The sequence below is a fragment of the Diceros bicornis genome, chromosome 23 (assembly GCF_020826845.1).
Source record: "Diceros bicornis minor isolate mBicDic1 chromosome 23, mDicBic1.mat.cur, whole genome shotgun sequence".
Lineage (NCBI taxonomy): Eukaryota > Metazoa > Chordata > Mammalia > Perissodactyla > Rhinocerotidae > Diceros > Diceros bicornis.
Window position 1 is genome coordinate 14,335,886 of NC_080762.1, and position 21,480 is coordinate 14,357,365.

At 39.7% G+C, this 21,480-nt stretch overlaps 1 protein-coding gene across 3 annotated transcripts in view; it reads right to left on the reverse strand.

Annotated features, from left to right (window-relative positions):
• PKIB (cAMP-dependent protein kinase inhibitor beta) overlaps window positions 1-19,236 on the reverse strand; it is a 43,098-nt gene extending 23,862 nt beyond the window's left edge. The window contains exon 1 of one of the 3 annotated variants that reach the window (XM_058566368.1): window positions 19,174-19,236. Coding sequence is in view for 1 of the 3 variants with exons in the window: in XM_058566367.1 (XP_058422350.1) it covers window positions 1,423-1,507 (85 nt within the window). In the remaining 2 variants the exon portion in view is untranslated. Of the gene's footprint in view, window positions 1-1,422; window positions 1,516-10,634; window positions 10,654-19,173 lie in introns of those variants that run through there. The other 2 variants (XM_058566369.1, XM_058566367.1) reach the window with 2 other exon arrangements.
• Window positions 19,237-21,480: the final 2,244 nt, after the last annotated feature.

The following is a 21,480-nucleotide window of genomic DNA, read 5'->3' on the forward strand; positions in this document are numbered from 1 at the left end:
GTTTTGAAAATATTATATCGTACATTTTAGCACATTGTATAGTATGGCTTTTTAACGAACATTAAGTCTTCCATAGTGCCAGAAAAGGAAGTTCTGGTGAAGGTCCAATAACTTCTTATCCAAGCAATAATAAGATATCTATCTCACTCAGTCACAAAAAACAGATGTGCAACAATGTAATTGCATTATTCTTTAACAGAACTTATTTTAACTCACAGATCTTCATTTTTGCTTCACAGCAGAAAACAGTCTTGTGATTCAAAGCAAAATTATTCACTTCCACGTTAAAATTTATTCTCTCTAGGGTAAATTTCCAACCAATTCATGATCATCCACAGGATTCATTCCTCCCTGTGGTGTAAGACCTAAAATTAAGGTTCCATATTACATGCTGCCCTGACATCTGGTAAAACTGGGAGGACTTCAAATGGCTTAATCATAAGTTTTCCTTCCCATTCTGCTCCCAGGGATAATGTACCCTACCCAAATAACCCTCCTTATCATAGGGAAGGCATAATTTCTGCTTATTCCTGAGTAGCAGTTTTCAGTTTCTTGCCAGCCTGTGGAATTATTCAAACAGGCAATCATATTCTAGTGGGAACTAGGAGGTACCACAATCTTTTGTTACTACAAAGTCTGCCTCCTATAGCCCTTGGTTGTTCACTCTGTTCCTGAGTACAATCCCCATGTGGCCCTGCAGGGTCTATGGTGTCCTTATCCCTGAACTATGAATATTTGTGACTAATAAACTGCTGTGGATTTCATCTCTCCAGTGTCAAATGTTGTGTGTTTAGCCATCTCCATATCCCCAGGGCAAGAATCTCTCCCACACCAACAGGGTGAATAGCAGGCAATAAAAATCATTGGTGTCACAAACCACATGACATGTCCAACCACGACTGAGGACACCTGATCAGCTTTAATTAAATGCTCTTGAGTAATTTAACTGGTTCTGTGATATGGCAAAGGCTGCCTGAGACAGAACTGCTAATTGCTGGCAGGCTTGGGCTATGTGTGGTATTCTGTTGTCTTTGTCAACCATTGCCATCTCTTTTCACCCTAAAATGCTCTTGTCTCCAAGATGAGAATTGTTGTTCTTTGACTATACACTGGCATAACCTGGTGCTGTCAAGTTTAGCCTGTGTTTGGCAGGTAGTCTCTGAGGCTCCCACCTGTAAAGGCTATGAAAACACAGTGCCTTAACCAGTCAGTGCTCCAGTGCTGCTTACCAAGGGTCAGGCTAGTCTAGTGACCATCACTGACTGCTTGGGGAAGCTATACAGACTTTGTTTCTAATTGTGCATCTCTGGGACAGTCGCAGAAATAGCCCTTTGTGAGGTTTGTGGAAAGGAAGAAGATCACCATCCCATAGAGAATTAAGTATGGCATCCTGGTTGCTGTCGTTCATGCAAGGGTAATGACCTTGCTTGTCTCCTGTGTTGCTGCTTCCCTTGCTGCTGTTGCTTGCGCTCTCCTGACCCTCAAGGGTATCGAGGTGCACATCCATGGCAGCCTGTGGCCCAGGGGCTGATGAAAAAAAGAAGGGTGGGGAAAGGAAGGAGTATTTGGTACTCAACCACTCTTCCACTGTAAAACCCATAGTCAATACACCTAGACTTTGCTCAGTACTGTCCTTACCAGCACACCAGAGGGCTAATCTTGCAATTATGGGCAGTATGGCCTCCATCCAAGGCATAGACAAAATTACTTTACTGGATGTAGACCCTGACCCCAGGAAAACTGGCATTTCCTAGAGGAAGAGGCAGCCACCTGCAAGGGAGGCCACCAAGCCCCTGAAGCTTTCCCCATAAACACCCAGAAGGTCTGCACCACAGGTGATTGTGCAAACATAAACTGAAAGCTGCAACTTTATGTGGCTAGAAACCCAAAATCATTCTCCAAGAATTTGTACAGAGAAAAACAAAAGAGGCCCATATGACAGAAAGGGTGGGGTTATAGCAGAGGATGGTTTTGATCCATCAAGTCTGGGTGGTAGGTCCAGTTTTCTTCCCCTGTACCATTCTGCTGTCTATGTGTCTGTTGCAACAAAGATCCTAATCCTCAGGATTATAGGGAAACACTCACGGCACCCCTGTGGCACCATGAGGAGGTTAATTCAAACCCAACTTAAGCCCAGAGTCTTTAAACCATATAAATCAACCATTACTATGGGGGAGACCCCTAACTCTGATGATACCTATTTGAGGTTATCTGGAGGAAGAAACTTATAAATATGATAGGGATAGAGATCTCTCCACTTTGCCCACAAGTATATCTAGTGACCAACTACAATAAGGAAAATAAAATAATGGAAAGAAAGAAAAAAACCTGGATACAGGGAGAGAAAACCAACAAAAGACAACTTAAAGGCCAATAACTTGACCAAATTGGAAACCCAAAATTTACTAAAAGAATTTTATACAGAAAATGATGAAAGGACACTGATTGGCTTTTGTGCCTGTATAACATACGGTTTGCATTAACTGTAATGTCTGCTGACATTCACCAACTAGCAAAGCTTCATGAACTTAACCAATACTAAGGTTAAACTTGCAGTTATACCTGGGGATCCTACTAAATTTAAACATGGCATACCCCATAATGGGAGATTTACTTAAGAAAATTACTGAATATAAAAAGGAAGACAAATAGGTATGCCTCATCTTAACCATCAGAACTCTTATCTTGCTGAAATTCCCCATGGTTATAGCTCTCATTGCCCTAAAATATCCGTTAGTGGGTATGGACGCTCTGACCCAATGAAAAATAAGTAAAAATTAAATTAAGTTTTGGACGTTTACAAATTGGCTTGACAAAATGAGAACCCGTGACCCATCCCCCCACCCCACCCCCAAAAAAATAGTTAACATGACTCAGTGTAATTTAAAACAGGGTCTTCAAGGATTAAAACTTGTTATATGTTATATAACAGGTGGTGAATGAAGGGTGATTAACCCCACTGCTTCTCCACTTAACAGCCCTATTTGGCCTCTTCTTAAACTTGGAACAAATGACTGATATCCCATAGGGGATTGCTGCAACAGTAACATCATGGTTCCATCCCATTAAGGCCTCTACAGCCAAAAACCTAATTACTAAAATTACTGACTCCATCCAATCAGCAACTGGTAAATATTTTGCTACTATAAATTTGGCTAATACATTCTGTTCAATGCCTATTTTAATAGCCTCTAAACCACAGTTTGCCTTTACCACTGAAGGAACACAATACACCTGTACAAGGCTACTCATGAGATACCTCAGCAGTCTTGCCGTTGCACACAATCTTTACAGGCAAGACCTTAACTATATCCATCTTTCTCCAGGAGCACAGGTATGACATTACAATGATGACATCCTTCTCCAAGAAGCTTTGTTTGACATACTCACTAAAGATGTACAAATAGTCACAAAGGAGCTCACAAAAGGGGAGGGATCATTGTCCCACACATAGTGCAAGGCCCTGCCACCTCCATTAAATTCTTGAAAGTTATTTGGTAAACCAAAGGTTGCTCCATCCTGACATTGTCAAGAAACAGGTATTGATCCTCTCAGCAGCAAAAGGTTAATACAAGTCCAACATCTTTTTCTCCCTTTTGGGTTCTGGACGTAACATATTCCTCATTTACAAATTTTATTTAATGTCACTGATGCTGCTACTTACAAATTAGTCCACCTTCAAGGCAGCCCCCACCAACAAAAGGCTCTAGAAATCTATCCAAATTGAAATCAACAAACACTCCAGTTTATGCCCTCAGAGACCTCTTCACTATAGCGGTTTCAGCAACCTTCTCTCAGGGTTCCTGGAGTCTCTGGACCACCTATGATGGTCATAAGTTGCCCACGGGCTCTGATGCAAGAAATTGCCTTTCTCAGCCTTGCATTATACACCATTAGAATGGCAATTACTGTCCACAGACTGGGCTCTTCTGGAACAGAGGCTCTCACAAACCTTGAGACTGTGACCCTCAGTACCCAGCTACCCTTTATGCCTTGAGTTACTGAAGCAGCACCCCAAGAGCTTGGCGTGGCTCCTGAGCCCTCCTTGCTATAGGATGGATTCAAACCTGGGTCCTCTGGCATATTGCACCTGTAGGAGGGGGTGGCCTGCCCTGTCCTCAGTCCCTTGACAGATGCCACAGTATTAGAAGAGGTCACCCTACTCTCAGAGCCCTTGGCTACCTGGGGATCCCCTTAGGATCAACTTAATGAACAGCAATCAGAGTTCATATACTTTATTAATGATATCACCACCATGAGAAATGATGGTGCTCAGGAGAGCTGCTGCTTTTCATCCCTTAACTAGAATGTCCCTGATAAAGGGGAGAACCCAAGGGTCAGCATAAATGGCACACTTCAGTGTGTGCCAATCAACAATTGGCCCCACCTGTACATTTTTACAGATTCTTAGGCCATTACCTACGAGTTGCCCCCTTTAGGGTAAAGAACTTTGGGAATCTCTTGCTTCACAGATACCCAAAATATAAATCAAGGTAATAGATTTCTCTACATATACTAAGGCCACGATACAAGGCCTCACCAGGATACTCCTTAACCCCTTCAGAGTTCTACACACAACTGATAGTGACCAAACCACTCATTTTACTTCTCAGAATATACAGTGCTGGGCTCTTGAAGAAAGCATTCAATCAAACTCCCACCTCCCCTATAGGACACAGGCAGCCAGCCCCAGGCAGCCAGTATAATCAAGAGGCTTATTTAAGAACTTCTGTTTAAGCCACAAAATGGCTTAAATTCACTCCCACTCCCTGGGGATACTCACTCCCAACACCCATGCCACACAGATCTCTCAATTGCCTTTACTGGCTATAAATGGGGACACCTCTGAAGTTCATATTTTTTATGACAACCTCACCATGTAGCTCTCCCTGTCCGAGTCAGATGCCTACTTTGCTCCCTAAAAGTCTCTGTCATCATTAAGGTTTAAATAGATGTCAAGGCATCAAGGGGTCAATTGTGGCATAAGGCCAAAAATTAAGGATTGGTATTATGTGCAGCCTTGACATTTGATAAAATAGGCCTCAAAAGGCCTAACCCAAGCTCCCCTCCCTACTCTGCTCCCATGGATAAGGTCCCCTCACCAAACAACCCTCCTTATCAAAGGCACCAGGCACAATTCCTGCTCGTCTCTGAGTAGTGGGTTTCAGTCCCTGCCTGTCTGCAAAATTATTCAAAAACAAACCAATCATATCTTCTCACAGCAACCAAAGGCACCCCACCCTCTTAACACTGCAAAGCCTGCCTCCCTCAGCCCTGGTTGTTCACTCTGTTCCCAAGTGCATTCCCTGTGTGGCCCTGCATAGTGTCCTCCTCCTCAAGGTGGTGGGTTTATGTGACTAATAAATTGCTGTTGACCTCATCTGATTGCACCCGTCCAGGGTTGGGTATCGTGTGTTTAGCCATCTCCATAACCCTAGGGTGGGAATCCCTCCCTCACCAATGGGGTGAATAGGGAGTGATTAAAATGCCCTATCACAATTACCACTTTCCTTTCTCTCTTGAAATGGAGCCTTAAGTATAGGAAGGACAAAGCATCAGGTTCACATACGTCCTGCATCCACGCTGACCTCCTTGAGTTGCAATGTGTTCTATTTTGTCATTGTGCACTGGGACCCACTGCTCTTGTCTCAATATAACTATAACCTCAGGAAGAGGTATGTGCATCTGCATCCTCTTTGTTTCAACTCTAGGATATTTAGGGGCTGTGGCTATTTAAATCACTCTGTGCCCTCCTGGAGGTCATTTCAGTCTCTCTCCTGCACCCTTCTGAGGGCCTGGGGACTCCATGAGGCACCTCTGTCTAGGGTTATACTAGATATGGAGCTTCTTTCAGGTGCTCAGTTTCCCTGAAAATTAAAGCATAGTCCTCTCTGCTCTTGGATTTCCTAAGCCCATCCAAATTTCTATTGCTTAATCCCCCTCCAACTCAACTCAGTGAGCTGGGGTCCTAGGCACCTTCCCAGAGATTCAGATAATGCTTAGGGCCTCATCATATCTTTAATTCTCCCACCGCAGTCAATGATTCAATTCTCTTCCCAGAAACATAAAAACTCTTACGTTGTCATACACTTGCTTCTCACTCAAAGGTTTGTTCTCAATTCTCCAGTTTCAAAGAGCTCAAAAAATCTTTTCTCTCAAAATGTCAGGTTATTTCCAGAGACAACTTTGACCTTCAAGACTATAGCTCTTTGTTCACAACCAATCAGAAACTTGAGTGAACTCTTGTTCTAGATTATGTGTACCATTCCTCAGCAAACAGTGTTTACAGAAAGCATTAAAAGAAATGTAAAGGAGTAAAGAAATCTTGGTTGATAATTAAAATAATTATCAGCTATACACATTTAAAACAGCTACCCTTAATTGAGCCCTTACTTAGCTAGGTAGTACACTGCATTATATACATTATCTTATATAATCCTTACCACTAATGTCAGAGATATGGGGATGGGGAGGTTATCTCCAAAACTCAAGTGAGACAACTGAAATTGAGTCTGCCAGATGTTAGGAACTTGCTCTAAATTAGGATTTAAGCCTTATTATATGTGATTCCAAAACATGGGCTTTTAATCATTTCACTATATTGCCTCCCTTCTAGAATCATAGACCCTTATATATTTAGAAGAGATTAGAACAGCATAGAAATACCAAGAATTATAAAGTTAAGGACCCAGAAGCCACCTAAAACTCACCTACTTTGCCATTTACTATATGCATGAATCACTTCAACAAGAACATTTTCTTTCCTTGAACCACATAGTCTCCATAGTGTTGAACCAAACTCAACACATTGTTCAAGCAATTCATCTGATATGAAAACATTAATTCAATTTTGAATCTTAAACATGAAAATCATATGATTGAAATAATATACACAACTTTGAAAAAAATTACCTTTTTATTCTTTTGACAATTCTCATTAACTATTATATAATATACATATACAGTATAATTATATATCGAACACACACATTCAGATGCCTTAAAATTCTTTCACAGAATAAAATGGAAGCAAATTCCTATTGCTGGTGGCATAATCCTATCTATAATTTAATTATTGTTATTTTCAGATGTGTTAGTTTCACCTTCCAACGTATCTTCCATGTCACAACAACTAGCAGAACTCATTGAAAATAGTAAGAAGTTAATATAAACTTTTGTTTAAAGATTCTAAGATTTTTGGAGGAGGGTTAATTTTAGGCTTTTTTTTGCTGTTCTCCATCTCTGTAGTTTTTTGTTAAAATATGAAAATAATTTTGCATTTTATAGAAGGACATTTTCTGATTACAAAGGAGGGAAGGTCCCAAAGAATGCAGCAAAGAAACCCACTATGAGATTACCTGGATATCATTGATAGTTGACTGCATTGTATTTACCAGACCTTGCAGTCATTTTTATATAGTAAGACAAATAAATATGTATTTTACTTTAAAATTCCCCTTGAAAGATATACTTATAATTTGGTGACCTTTTCCAAGCTCCCCTAGCTATGAACACTTTGGCCCGAATATCCTTTTAGCTCAGTAGCTGCTAAATATGAGGCATTCTGCTTCATCCATCTGCTGTAACAATGACCTCTTTCGAATTTTTTTTTTATAAGCTTTGGATATTTTCTTTTAATAGCATTGGCAACATAATCATATTACATCCTGACACCAGGCGGTGTAAATTAATTCCTCTTCTGTCTTATGAGCCTCGCCACAAAGAAGAACCAGATTTTTCACCTTAACACTTCATTAAATTGTAGAAAGGAGAAGACAGAAAAATGAGGTCTCTGGGAAAATTGTATCTCACCTATGCCAACCTGGAGACTAACAGAGTGAATTTAAAGCAAATTAACTCTTCCTAAGATTTTTTTAACATCTTGATGGGGAAGAGGGAGAAAAATTGAGGAAGACAGAAAGCAAGGGTGGGTAAAAAGCTTGTTTACCTGAAATTAATCTTATGCCAGATGAATTAGAGCAGTGTTTCCCAAACCTGCTCATAGGTTCACCTAGGAAGTCTGTTAACAATACAGATTTCCAATGCCTTCCCCAGAGCCTCCAACAGTCTGTTTGACACCATATGTATGACAACAGCCAAGGAGATTCTTGTTGTCACACAAGTTTAGGAATAACTGAATTGGAGTAAAGGTGAGGTCAGATTCTCCTCCATCTTTCTCTAATAATACACCGGAAAAAATCCATAACTCCATAAATTATGTTGATTCAGGGTCTAACAGCATGTGTCACTCAAAAGAATTGACTATTTACTGGTGGTTTTAGCAAAGTATACCAATGCATATGCACAGCCTTGGAGATCTACTAATCCACTTGCAGACCTTATTAAAAACGTCCTTGTAGTAAATTAGAAATTAAATAAATCACAAAATTAACTTTGTCCAGACTTGCTCTATCAGGACACACACTGATAACCTTGGCTACATCAGTCATTGCCTGGGTTCTTTCACCTTTCACTCTAATAACCAACCCTGAAGCCCACCACTAACTCAGTTTAATATGTTGTTCACTAAACGTTCTATGTGGGTGACTTGCCTTACCCCCAGAAGGCCATACCTCCTGGGAGGCAAGAACAAACAGATTCTAAGTGTGGACAGTGGATAGTAGGTATACAATGAGTGCTTTCTGAATGAATTTCACATTGATCTGACACTGTGCAGTCTACATCATTTGCAGATCTTGTCTGTGTGGATAGGAAGCTTACATTATTGAACTTGATAAAGAGCTCTGTTGGCATTGTAAGCACTGCTGCATTTATACCTAGGTTAGCAGTACGTCTGAGCCAAGAACGACCTTTCAAGTCATCCTGCCACTCTGACTCATTTCATATCAGATTTTGTCATTGTTATCTTTTGACATTTGATTAAAGATGCTGAAGAATTTTAGTTGGAAAAATTCCCCCAAGTCCATCATAATTAAAATAACTGGAGAAAATACGAAAAAGCTGACTCCATTTGTAATAATCTGCAAATCAGCATAATTACAGACATTTCTCAAAGATCCTCACTCGCAGGGGCCAGTGGAGAGGAAAGGAAGCATGGATACATTGGAAGTAACAGAAAGAATTGCTCACCAAAGCTTGTTTACCCTGGAGAGTCAGCCTGAGAGGCCAGAACCTCCTGGATGATATCGACTAAGATTGCTCTGGGTACATCTCAAAGATACTGTAAAAAAAATGGACTAAGAAAAAGGCATGGTTGAAGACCTCATGTAATTCAACTAGTATTTGGGGGGAATCATTTATAGATTTTCATCTTCTGAACAAAAAATTCAAAAGCAATCTTTCAAAATGAGATCCATGTAAAACAGCTGTTTGTAACAGGACAAACACTGAGAATGAATGTATGAAGGCAGAGAAGGAAGGGAGACAACATTGCATGATCACTTTAGAACACATTTTAGAGCACAACCTCCCTACAGCAATACGTCCAGGCTCTGGTCAACTGCTGACTCAGGCCAACTGCTTTGCACCCTTCACCGTCTTTCTCCATCAGTCTCCTCTTGTTTCCCTCCCCAGCCCCTGCTGCTGCCCTAGACCTTTCAATGGCCTTTTCCTCTTCATCCTAGCCAAATCAGCTCTTGGAAAATATTTACTTAATTCATTCACAGGGGTGCACTCTGTGTGTGGTTCCCTACAAGGAAAATTCCAGACAAAGTCTTAGACCAAAGAAGCAAATTGTTAATGGTGGCATTTCCACAAATTTGTTAGTGGAAAAGGAATGTTATTTGGAAAAGATGGAGAATTTTCCTGAATTATCAGCATTTTATCTTCTGCCTATTTTTAAGGTTGGTGGGGGTGATGGAGTCAAACCTGTGTTCCCAGCACCACCAATTGTGTAACATTGGGCAGATTCCTTAACCTCTTTGAGCCCCAGTTTCCCTAGTCCCTGTCGCGTAATGTCCCCTCAATGACTAAAGTCTCTCCATATTTTCCATTTGCAGTGTAGGTAGGAGAACCTAGATTTTGATAGTTTTCTTTCTAGTAATTAAGTAGCTTTTAGCTGTCACCTCTTCCACTCCTCTTACCTTACACACAAATCTGCTGAAATCCAACCCACCTAAATTTCCCAATCATTCATCCAAAATAGTCAGGAACTAAAGAGGAAAGCAGTGATTAAAACATATTCTAATTCACTTATAAGCATTTAAAACCAATTTGTTTCACCTTTAAGACCTACAGACAAGGTATATTCACTGCAATAACCTCAAAACTTGGAATTTTCTGAGCTAGATGAATAAAATTTACAAAAACTATACTTTACTTGCACTAAAAAGTGTGAGCTTAAAGAAAATCTAATCAGTATGTGTGTGTTAGCTCTTGTTTCCCTTGAATGAAGAGTGCTCTGGTTCACGTTACTCTTGTGTCACCAGGCAATTGTCCCTGAGTCTTTCAGTCTCAGAGGAGTTGACTCAAGTTCCAAGCTACACACTCCACCCTAGCGTACTGAGGTTTCAGAAAACTGCAAAATCTTGCATACTGGGGTCTACAGGACAGAAAAAATAATCATACATCACAGAGTACAGAGAGAGGAGCATTCTGGCATCTTCAGAAGCCCCTATTACAGATTTGGAAATAATGAAAAACAATACAAATGTTCATTTTTTTTTTGTACCTACCTGTGTGTGTTGCTTTCCCCAGCAAACTCTCTGTGGAGCACGGAGAGAAAGCAGAGATGCCTATCTTCAGTTAACTTGAATAGTCTTTGTATTTTAAAGTACTGTTAATCGCCAAGATTAAAATTCAGTACCTGTTTCTCAGTGAATTCTAAGTCAGCAGGCTTTCTGTAGTCTGAAACATCATGATTCTTTGATGTATTTTTAATTTAACATAAGCTAGCCCAGTCACAGCAGAATATTTTTACTGAGTAATTTTTTTCATAGGCATTTGTTCAACTGAGGCCAAGTACAGTGGCCACTTTGCTGCTGTGTTAACGCATGAGGTAAACTCTTTTGAGCCTAAGAATCTTCTCTTTCTTTTAACCCTTTCTATAACTTGCCTCCAGATTTATCTAGGAAACATATGTTGTCATTCTCACCTCCATTTCTCATATACATAGTAGTAATTATAACTGTAAATAGAATTTTTAGTCTTTTTAAAACTGCGATTTTTTAATATCTGCACTCTGGCACAATCTCTCCCTTTAATTTATTTTAGTGGTAACTCCCATTTTTTAAATTAAGCGTAGTGATGGAAACATGATTCAGCTTCTAACTCTATCACCATCTATTACTGGGAGCAAGTGACCAACTTTTCACAACACATTTTTAACAACTTGTGAAGTTCAGTAGCTAGGTGAAGATTAATAAGTGTGTTTTCTGAATTTAAAAATACAGAGAAATATCTCAATGGGCTAATTTTGAAGATTGAGATGTAACATCTTGTACAAGAGACTCAAATGTCTATCTGACCTTGACCACAGCGTACCTAATCCAGTTTCTTTTTTCTATTTTACCATTTAATGGAATTGATGCAAAGTCAAACTAATCAACGCTATTAAAGACTGTTAAGAGAAAAACAAAACAATTGATGATCCATAAGTAACTTGGAGATATCTCAGAATTTTGGAGTTAGAAAAAACTTTAGTCATCAGCAAATTAATACACAAAAAGTAAACAAACAACTCTGATTTCAAAGATGAGGAAAAGGAGACCAGATTACTGATATGATGGAGATCTGATTAATTTCAGAATCAAGTTTAGATCTGATTAATTTCAGAATCAAGTTTATTTATTCATTTATTTATTTATTTATTTTTATTTTTTGTTTATTGTAGTAACATTGGTTTATAACACTGTAAAAATTTCAAAAAAAAATCATTATACTTCTATTTCTGCATGGATTATATCATGTTCTCGTGTTCACTACCCAAATACTAATTACAATCCATCACCACACACATGTGCCTAATTATCCCTTTCGTTCGCCTCCCTCCCCCCAACCACCAATCCAATCTCTGTTTCTATGTGTTTTGTTTGTTGTTGTTATTATCTACTGTTTAGACATCATGTGACTGGACATCTGGACCAGTACTTATCCCACAGTAGTGGGATAATCTAATTTTTTCAAAGATAAAAATCACTCTTTAGTATCAGATCACCTGTGGACATAATGGGTGTAATTTGTAAAGGAAAAAGGTCCAGCCTCTTTGGGGAGAGGGTGTGTGAGAGAGGAAGGTAGGCATTCTGCTACCCCTCTTTATGAGGGCTAGGCCTTCATGTGCTTAGGGGAAGGTTTCTGACTGTAAAGTCTATTAGGGGAAAGACATGTCCATAACTTGACCTTGAGCCTTGCTAAGAAATCAATTTGTGTTCTTCTAAGGCTTTATTAAAAATATCATTCACTCCTTTGATTGGCAAAGCTCTCTTGCTTGGGAGTAGATTGTTGAGGGAAAGAGGCTTGGTTAAATGAGAATCTCACTTGGGAAAGATGAAATTCAGACCATAAAAATTACTTACTGTTGTGATTTGAAAGTTGTATTCATTGAGGACTGAATCACAGAACTGCCAGAATGTAATAATCATAACATGTACTGATTTCTTTATGTTCAGGGAGAGGGATTCTAGCCTAGATTTCAGGGAGGTAGGACGAGACTGAAGCAACCTTGCCTGTGGAAGGTGGGTAGGTGCCTAAACAAGGTCACAGGCTGGACACTAAGGAGACAGCCAAACCATAGGGGATGCCTGTGAACGGGCAATTAATGGACGCCAGTAGTAATGATGTCAAATACGCTATTCTAGATTTCCCATTTCTGCACTATAATTCTCTCAAGTTTTCGTAAAGTTTACTATGCACCACAACCATCTAAGTGATATCTCTGCTTTGGGAAACAAAGGGAGGATGCTGAGGACAATCTTAAGGTGATGTGGACTAGACAGCGCTGTCACAGCATCAAAAAGCTTTAGGAGATAGCAGGAAGTGGTGATCAGAGAGACCAGAGCATCAGACCAGAAAAAGTAACAGGTTGTATGCAGAGTAGATTCATAGAATCTGAGGATTCTCAGAAGTACTAGGTGTGGGGAAAACAAAAGAAGATTGTACACCCTGTAGTATGGGAGTCACAACTGTGTTTATTGAGGTTTAATGGCAAGGTTACTCCTCAAGGTTGGAGAACCTACAGTTTTGAGATATTTGTTGACTGGGAAAATACATAATGGATGAAAAGGTACTATGAAATAAATATTTTAAAGAAATTAATTCTCATTTTTATAATAATAATCTATACACATTTGAAAAATGGTAGTATATATGGTATGTGGCAGTATTTATTTGGACACAATACACAGCTTTACAGACCCCTCTAACAATTCTATGGAATCCCAGGAGACCAGGATCCCCATGTTGGCAAGCATTGGACCAGATCATAAATCACGGCCCTAGTGGCCAGCACCCTGTCTCCTGTGCCAACCATAACTTTAATCTCTAACACATAAGCCTTCCTCCACCTACCCTTAATTCTCTCCTTCTTCCATTTAGAATTATAGACTATTCAAGCTAAAAGAAAATTGTTGAGCCCTCTCCTAATCTAATCCTCAGTTGGCTCTTAGAGATAGAAAGACTAGATAATGATGATGGTCAATGTTCAGTAGACAGTTCCAAAGGGTTTCAGCAATATATCTGGCAAATAGAATGCAGAAATATTTTACGCTAGATTCCATCCCACAGTCCAATCATTTGTTTAGTCCAGAGTCCTGGGAGCCAATTTTGAGCACTGAAAGACCACCTCCACTTGAGGGCTGTGGGCTGACACATTAGTGGCATCCTTCCCTAGGCCTTTTCCAAGCCTCACTTGTTAGACTACGATAGTCACATAGCACAGAACCATTCTTGAAGGAAAAAAATAAAATATCACTCCTGAAAATTCGAAATTATTTTCAGTGAGGCTGGGATGGAAAAGTCTCACTTAATTAGCAAGTGCAATAAAGATGTGACATTTAAAAACAAATTATAACACATTTCCACCCTTCATTGGTGCACTGAATAATGACATATTGTTCTTTTATAGTTGCCATTTCCAAGTTTTAATTGCTTTGGTTTAATTGGTTTAACCCAAAAAATGTCAGTTTGGTAATTACCCCTATGTTGTTGGAATTAGCTTCACTCATTGAGCAAAAGAAAATTGACTTCAGAAAGGGAAAATCAATTACAATATAATACCAGGGGAAATACTATATCATTGAGGTATTAAAAAACAACATTGTATATGACTGAAACTCAGTTTCTTTTACAGGAATAAAAGAAAATGCTCTTTTTTCAATTCTAAACAGTAATATACCAAATAAATAATCAAATATAAATTAGTTAATTCAGAATCACTTTCATTCATTTATAAGTTTATTAATTGACTCGAGTGCCAATTATGTGCCTGGCAAAACAGTTATATAACTGCTTTCATGTATTCTAATGGATAAGAAAAAACAATCAACACAAATCCATGTATGAATACAAAATGTGGTAAATCTTAGAGGAACAAACTACAAAGTGTTATGTAAGTGTATCAGAACCTGACTTGTTGACAATGTGAGCTGAGATATGAAGGAAGAAAAGGAGCTAGCTGGTATAGAGGTAGGAAAAGAGTAATTCATGCAGAGGAGAAGAGCACAGTTCAGGAACTGAAGGAAGGCCCGCGTGGCCAGATCACAGAGAAGAAGGTAGAAAATGGCACAAGGTGAAGTGGATCAGCTAGCAGGGGCCACATCACTGAGGCGTGTTAAGGATGTGGTCTATCCTGTTAGCGATGAGTAGTCATTGAAGGTTTTTCATCTATAGCATGACGATCAAAATTGATCTTTGAAACAATCACTTTGGCTGCAGCGAATGGAACAGATTGGAAAAGAAGAGTGGATTCAAGAGATGAGTTTGGAGGCAATTGCAGTATTCCAAGTGAGAGATAATGATAAACTTGAAGGTAGAGTTTATGTCTTCGATTTAACAATCCATAAAGTCTGAAGTTATTTGTGTTCTACAAGTGATTTATTTTCACAGGATTGTATGTGTCAGAGCTAAAAGGAAAGCAGAGTGATACAATTGGAGGTATGTGTGTTTTAGAATGAAATACACCTGGCGTAGCACTCTGGTCTGAACTTTTGGCTCCACTACTTGTTATTAGCTAAGGGACCTTATGCAGGGCATGAAGCTCTCTGAGCCCCAGCCTCCACATCTTTTAGTGCACATGATAATACCTCCCACAGTTGGGAAGATTAAGTGTGACAACATGTGTGATATTCTCAGCATGTGGAAGGCCAGTTAATATTGAAGAGCCCCAGGACAGATCAGCTGGTCTCAGCCCCTGTGTTAGAGATCTTTGTCTTCCTTACGAAACCTGCTTGGGTTTTCTTGCTCAGTGGACAGCACTATAATCTACCCAGTTGCACAGGTCAGAAACTCAGGAGGCATCATTCACTACCCTAGTTAAGGTCATCAGCCTCTCTAGATTATTCTCTTCTGAGTATCCTGCCTCCATTCTATTGCCCTCTAGTCTATTCTTTACACCAGCCAAGCAAATCTCACTATCTCCGCTCCTTGGTCACTCTCCTTATGCCAGGAAAACGTCACCCAGTTCCTTAGCCTAACAACACCCTATGTGATCTCCACTCTGCTTACTTCCCAGGCTCACCTCCTGCCACTCCTTCTCCCCACTCTGGTCCAGCAGTTGAAAGGAAGTGCTCCCCATTCAGGACCTGTAACTCTCAGACACATCCTCTTTACCTCCAGACTCAAGCCAATGGATCAACGCAGTTCCTCCTTGCTGGAGCGCTCTCCTTCCAAAGCTCCTCTTCACTGGGTCAACAACTACTCAAAACTGAGGCCTCAGCTCAGCACTTCTGGGAAGCACTTTTCCTCCACCTGACTGTAACCCAGCATGTAGGACAGCCAGTAACATGAATTTCATTATTTGAGTATTTGAGTGAGGCCTAGAGAGTCTGACTGGATTGCCTGTGGTCACATGGGTCTCCTGCCACACGTTGCAGTGTCCCTTTCTCTCCATTGGGCTGACACCTGCCTTATAAATCTCAATTGCGTCAGCTTGCTTCAGCAAGCCTTAGAAACATTCTCTTCATGGGGTTTCAAAATGTTACACATTTATACTGTGGGTTGCGATTTCTGTACCCAAAACAGACCAATGTCACCTCTTCACCAAAGCCTTGCTTGACTCCCCTAAGAAGTGATAGCTATGGGCCGGCCCCATGGCTTAGTGGTTAAGTGCATGTGCTCCACTACTGCAGGCCCGAGTTCGGATCCCGGGCGCGCACCGACGCACCACTTCTCCGGCCATGCTGAGGCCACGTCCCACATACAGCAACTAGAAGGATGTGCAACTATGACATACAACTGTCTACTGGGGCTTTGGGGGGGAAAAGAAAAAGTGGTAGCTGTGGCTCCTGTGGCACTCTCAAGTGCTCCTGCAGCGTTTCTCACACTGGCCTCCCTCTCCATGACACTGTGAACTCTTCTGAAACTAGGACCATGCCGGATTCATTTCACATCTCTGGTACCCAAGACTGTTCTGGGACAGAGTAGCATTTAATATTTGTTTAACTTAATGGCACTCCAGAAATGAACAGTGTTCACATAAGGGCAACTACAGTGATGGAAGGACTGCCATGAAAAAGAAAAAATGATGTAAGAATAAGACAGACTAAATGACGATGGCTCTGCCAGGAAGAGATATGGAGTCGGAGAAAAGACACAGACAGCTCCGGCTAAGACAAAGAATCAAGAAAGTGATAGAAAAGATGGTGCCATTGCTAGAACAGGTTGCCTCTCCCGGTGAGAACCTTCGGTCCCTCAGTGGCCTTCCTGCCTCTTTTTATTCAGGACAGAGAACTGGAGTTGGAGAGGAAGAAGCTCTCACTTTCAGACAGCAGGACAGTTAAGTGGGAAGTTGACTCACAGAGCACTTTCTGTGCCTGCTGAGAAGCCGACAGCCTGCACCAGAGAGGCTGGTTTCACAGGTGTTTCAGGTTCCTGAAATGGCAGAATCAGAGCCAGCCAATTGTAATGGAAATGGAACTGCGCTGGGGGCAGAAACCCAAGTGTTAGTCCTGGTCTTGCCTGTGACCTTAGGCAAATCTCTGAGCCTCACTTTCATTCCCCATGAAATAAGAGGTTTGAATGAGATGGTCTCCAAAAGTCCTTTCTCACTCAGGGATTCTGCAATTTGTGGGTCTGGCACTTGGATTTACTTAAAGCAGCGACATAACCAAGGGTGAGATAGTCACTCTGGTTAATGCAGGTGAATGCAGACATCCACACTCATCCTTTCACTCCCGTAACTTCATCTGGACCAGTTGAGGCACATGTACACCCATAACAACATCCCCTCATCCACATACGATAAGCACAGCCAAAAGCTTTATCAATAAAAAGTCGGAGATACAGCGAGGCTGGAAAGCAGTGGTTTGCAAATATCAAAATCACCGCGGCAACTTTTTGAAAACACCAGAGCCTTGCTCCAGATCTGCCAAATCAGAATCTCCAAGGTCAAGCCCTAGGAATATGTATTTTTTACAAAGCTCCCACGTGACTTTGATAATCAGCCAGGTTGGGGATCCCTTTTAAAGGAAAATTAGTGTTTCTCAAAGCGTAGCCTGTAGATCACTTTCATGTGAATTATCTAAGATGCTTGTTAAAAATATCTGGGAATGTGGCCAAGAATCTGCATTTTAACAATTTTTTTACTGATTTTATACACATCAACTTCATTCACAAAATAGCTTACATATGCTGACAAATGAAATCATTATATGTATAAAACCTCCAGGTCTATGAAACAATATGGGAGAGAGGGGAAATTCTGATTGCAGTCTAACTTTATTTTATTATTATTTATATTGTATTGTTTCATCATTTCATTCAGAGTTCAGGTAACTTACCCAAAACCACAAGATTCATAAATGGATGCATTGGAACAGAAAATTAATGCCATATAGCTAAGACACAGCCTATATTGCTTTAGAATGTGTAATTAAGAGTTCAGTACACCTTTTAATTAAACAATTTGCTGAGGTCTTATCTGATGAAGCAAGTTAGAAATATGTCTCAGTTCCTGTTGGTTGGTTTTATTAGCTACTACGCAAATGTTAATGTCATTATGATAACCATAGATTAGCCAAGATAAAATGACTATTACCTACTAAGCAACAATGTTTCAGAGACTTCCTGGAAGCATAAAATGATCTAAGGTAGTCATCATTTCTAGTCAATACCTTCAAACACAAATATTTACAATTGAGAAGCCCAGAACTATGCTGCCCAAGGTCGTACACACCTAGCGAGGAACCCACCCAACTCCAGACCTTAGTTACATGACTCTCCTTCATTAATCTGCTTTACATCATGGGCCCTAGACTCTGTGCTCTTCAACTCAATATGCTGACTATTTGCTTTAGTGCTAGAATAGGACTACAGTAGACTTGAAAGGTCTTTCAAGGAATAAACTGCAAAATGCTATTACTACAGAGACATTTTTTGGACAAAGCTTTTCTTTCCCCTAACTAGTTCTTCTCAATTCATTTAATAAAATATCTGTTTGTGAAAAGATATGCTTGTCTTGATCTCTTGCTAAATTGAAATAGGAAGGATCTCCCAGATTCTCCATTCTTGAGTTGACCAGTTTGGGGTACAGAACAATAATAGACATTTCATAAATATGATGAAACTGAATGGACCTTAGCTATTATGAGACCTAGCTTTGATTTTTCAAAAATTTACTAAAAGTGTTCATGGAAAATGCAAAGTCGTCCAAGCCGTATAACTTTTAACACAATACAAATTCTTCCCTTTTCTGTGTTCACATACTACTCTTTTCCTCTTCTTTCCCACTGATATTACAGACTTTCTAAAATACGTGGACACACAGATATTTTCCCAATGGAGAAAAAGTAATGAAAATGACATCATGAAAGAGAAATTGCCAAAAAATAAACCACATATTCACTAGCTGTAGATAGATTTGGAGAAGGTTTTCTGACTGAGGTTTTGGTTTCTTTGTTTTGTTTTTTGAGGGCTGATTTTTGAGTGTGTTTTACTCTCATTCAAATTTCACTTGCCAGCTCAGATTGTATAGCTATATCCTGTCAACTGTTTACTGAAGGAGCCATTTCTTCCACAAAATCAATATCTAATTTCCTAAATGAAGAAGAAAAGGATACTTACAAATCTCTGATTAAAATATGCTGTTATTTCTAAGACAGGTTTAGGAAGAAACTCTGATAAACTTTCTTTCCTGCAAATTAAAAAAAAAACAAAACAAAACTATGAAGAACTGGAAAAGGTAAAAATCCAGTTAGATTATCAAATTTTACTCATTTTGTCTGCATGTTTTTTTTTTTAATTGAGTTAAAACCGGTAAATACCATGACTTGCCTGACTTTCTTGGGAAAAGCAGAACTTCTAATTCTACAACAAAGTTTTCTATTAAAAGTCAAAACGGCTTCATTTCAAACAACAGGGGTTAGTACCTAGGATTGCCAGCTACAAAATGCAGTATATAATTACTTCATCAGTGTTATTAGGGATTAACGTCAAGTTGAGAAAGTCATCACCTAAAAACGACTGACCATTACAGCAAACATTTGTAGGCATAGAAAAATGACTGTAAAATAATACTTGGCATGACTATACCTTTGGGAGGTTGTGGAAACATATTGCACTTTTGGAATATGACTGTAGAGAATCTTCTCCATCTTTCTTATGTGCCCTGAGACATTGTACCAGTATTCCCAGCACCCACACAGGGACCATGTGGAAGGAACCCAACCATCTTGCTTCTAGAAATGAAGATAAACTACACACATATAATTCCTGTTCACAGAATGGGCCCTGTATCTCAGGGTTTAGCACTTGACAAAGGAAGGGTGAAAAATACTAGGAGTATGAACCATCAGTATTCAGCCACTCAGAGCAATAGGGCACTTTGCAAATTCCCTCCACCACACTCCCACTACCCTAGTTCAGCGTGCCATTCACTCTTCCTGGACTATCGAAACAATGTCCTAAATTAATTTCTTCTATGCTTTCTTGCTTCCTGCAACTCCGTTCTTTCCACAGAGGTCAGGTGGAATTATTTCAAAGTTAATCTGCTCATGATCATTCTATGATTAATCCTTCACAGCCTTCCCATCACTTACAGGATCGAGTCCAAGCCCTTCAGAGAGTGCATGGTACCCTCCAGGAGTTGGCCCCAGGCTACCTCTCCTTCATTTTCACCCAAGCCCGACCTGCGACCTGCGCCAGTTTTAAAGCTCTGTAGTCACACCCAGCCAATGGCACCCCTGTGCCTTGTTTATATTGCCCCTGTGGCTAAGGTTCTTTGCCCTCAATCCCTGCCCCATCCCCTGGGCTAATATCTATTCATCCATTCAGGGTTAACTTGGGTACCCTTTCCCAGAAGCCTTCTCTTCCCCCTCGGGCTAGGTAGGTTCCCTCTTCCGTGTTCTAAAACACTCCGGCATATCTCTGTCATCGAACTGATCACATACATCACAAATTTCTGATTAGTGTCAGCCTTCCCATCCCCACTTCACCTAAGTTTTTTTAAGCCTTTTGAGGGCATGGACCATGACTCATTCATCTTGCACAATGTTTTTGCACATGCTAGGAGGAATGTAATAAATATCTGTTGAATGTCAAGGTACATGAGGTGCTTTTCAGACTCAGAGCTGCCTGAATGAATATTTTATTGCCTTGGAAGAACATTAAAAGCAAAAGCAGACATCTTTTGACCTCGTTCCTATACCCAGCTTCCCATATGGTTTTGGCTGTTCCTCTCACTCTGTATCTGAGACTGTTTCCCTTCAACTGAGTCCTCTTTGTTTGGGCCAAATATAAGGAACTGAGAAGAGGAAGAGAAAAATAAATGAAAAAAAAAAGATCATATGAGAAGTGGTAATAAAAAAAATTTTAAGCTTCAAAGTTTATGTAATATAATGCAAATATGTACCCCTAACACAACAAGATTAGGAAAATATATTTTTGCAGTCCTAATTTTTTCAAACATTTGCATACAGGTCTTGGCAAAGATCTAGTAGAAACTGCAAACAGGAATCCAGTTCAAAGTCAGAGAAAACTAAACATTGCTATTTGTGTCGTTAAAATGCATGTTTTTAAAAAAATATATAATTTCTATACCTTTTCCATAATTAAATTTGTGCTTTCATTTTATGAATTTTCACCTATCTGCCCATTGCAATAGAATCAAAAAACAAAAAATAGAAATAAAAGAGAGTGATATAGTTATTTTTCCCTCTCCACCTCTTTGCAGTTTGTTACATCCAAATATGCTTATGCAATGGACTTTGAAAATAATATTCCATACATAATTTTGATTACTCACACACATCAAAATTCAGATTTATGGGGGATATGCTAAACACAAATATGCTAAAGACTAAGACACAGAGAGTCTCTACTCATCCTTTAAGTTATCAATGATCAAAAGCTTTACTAACAAAAGAGAAGTAA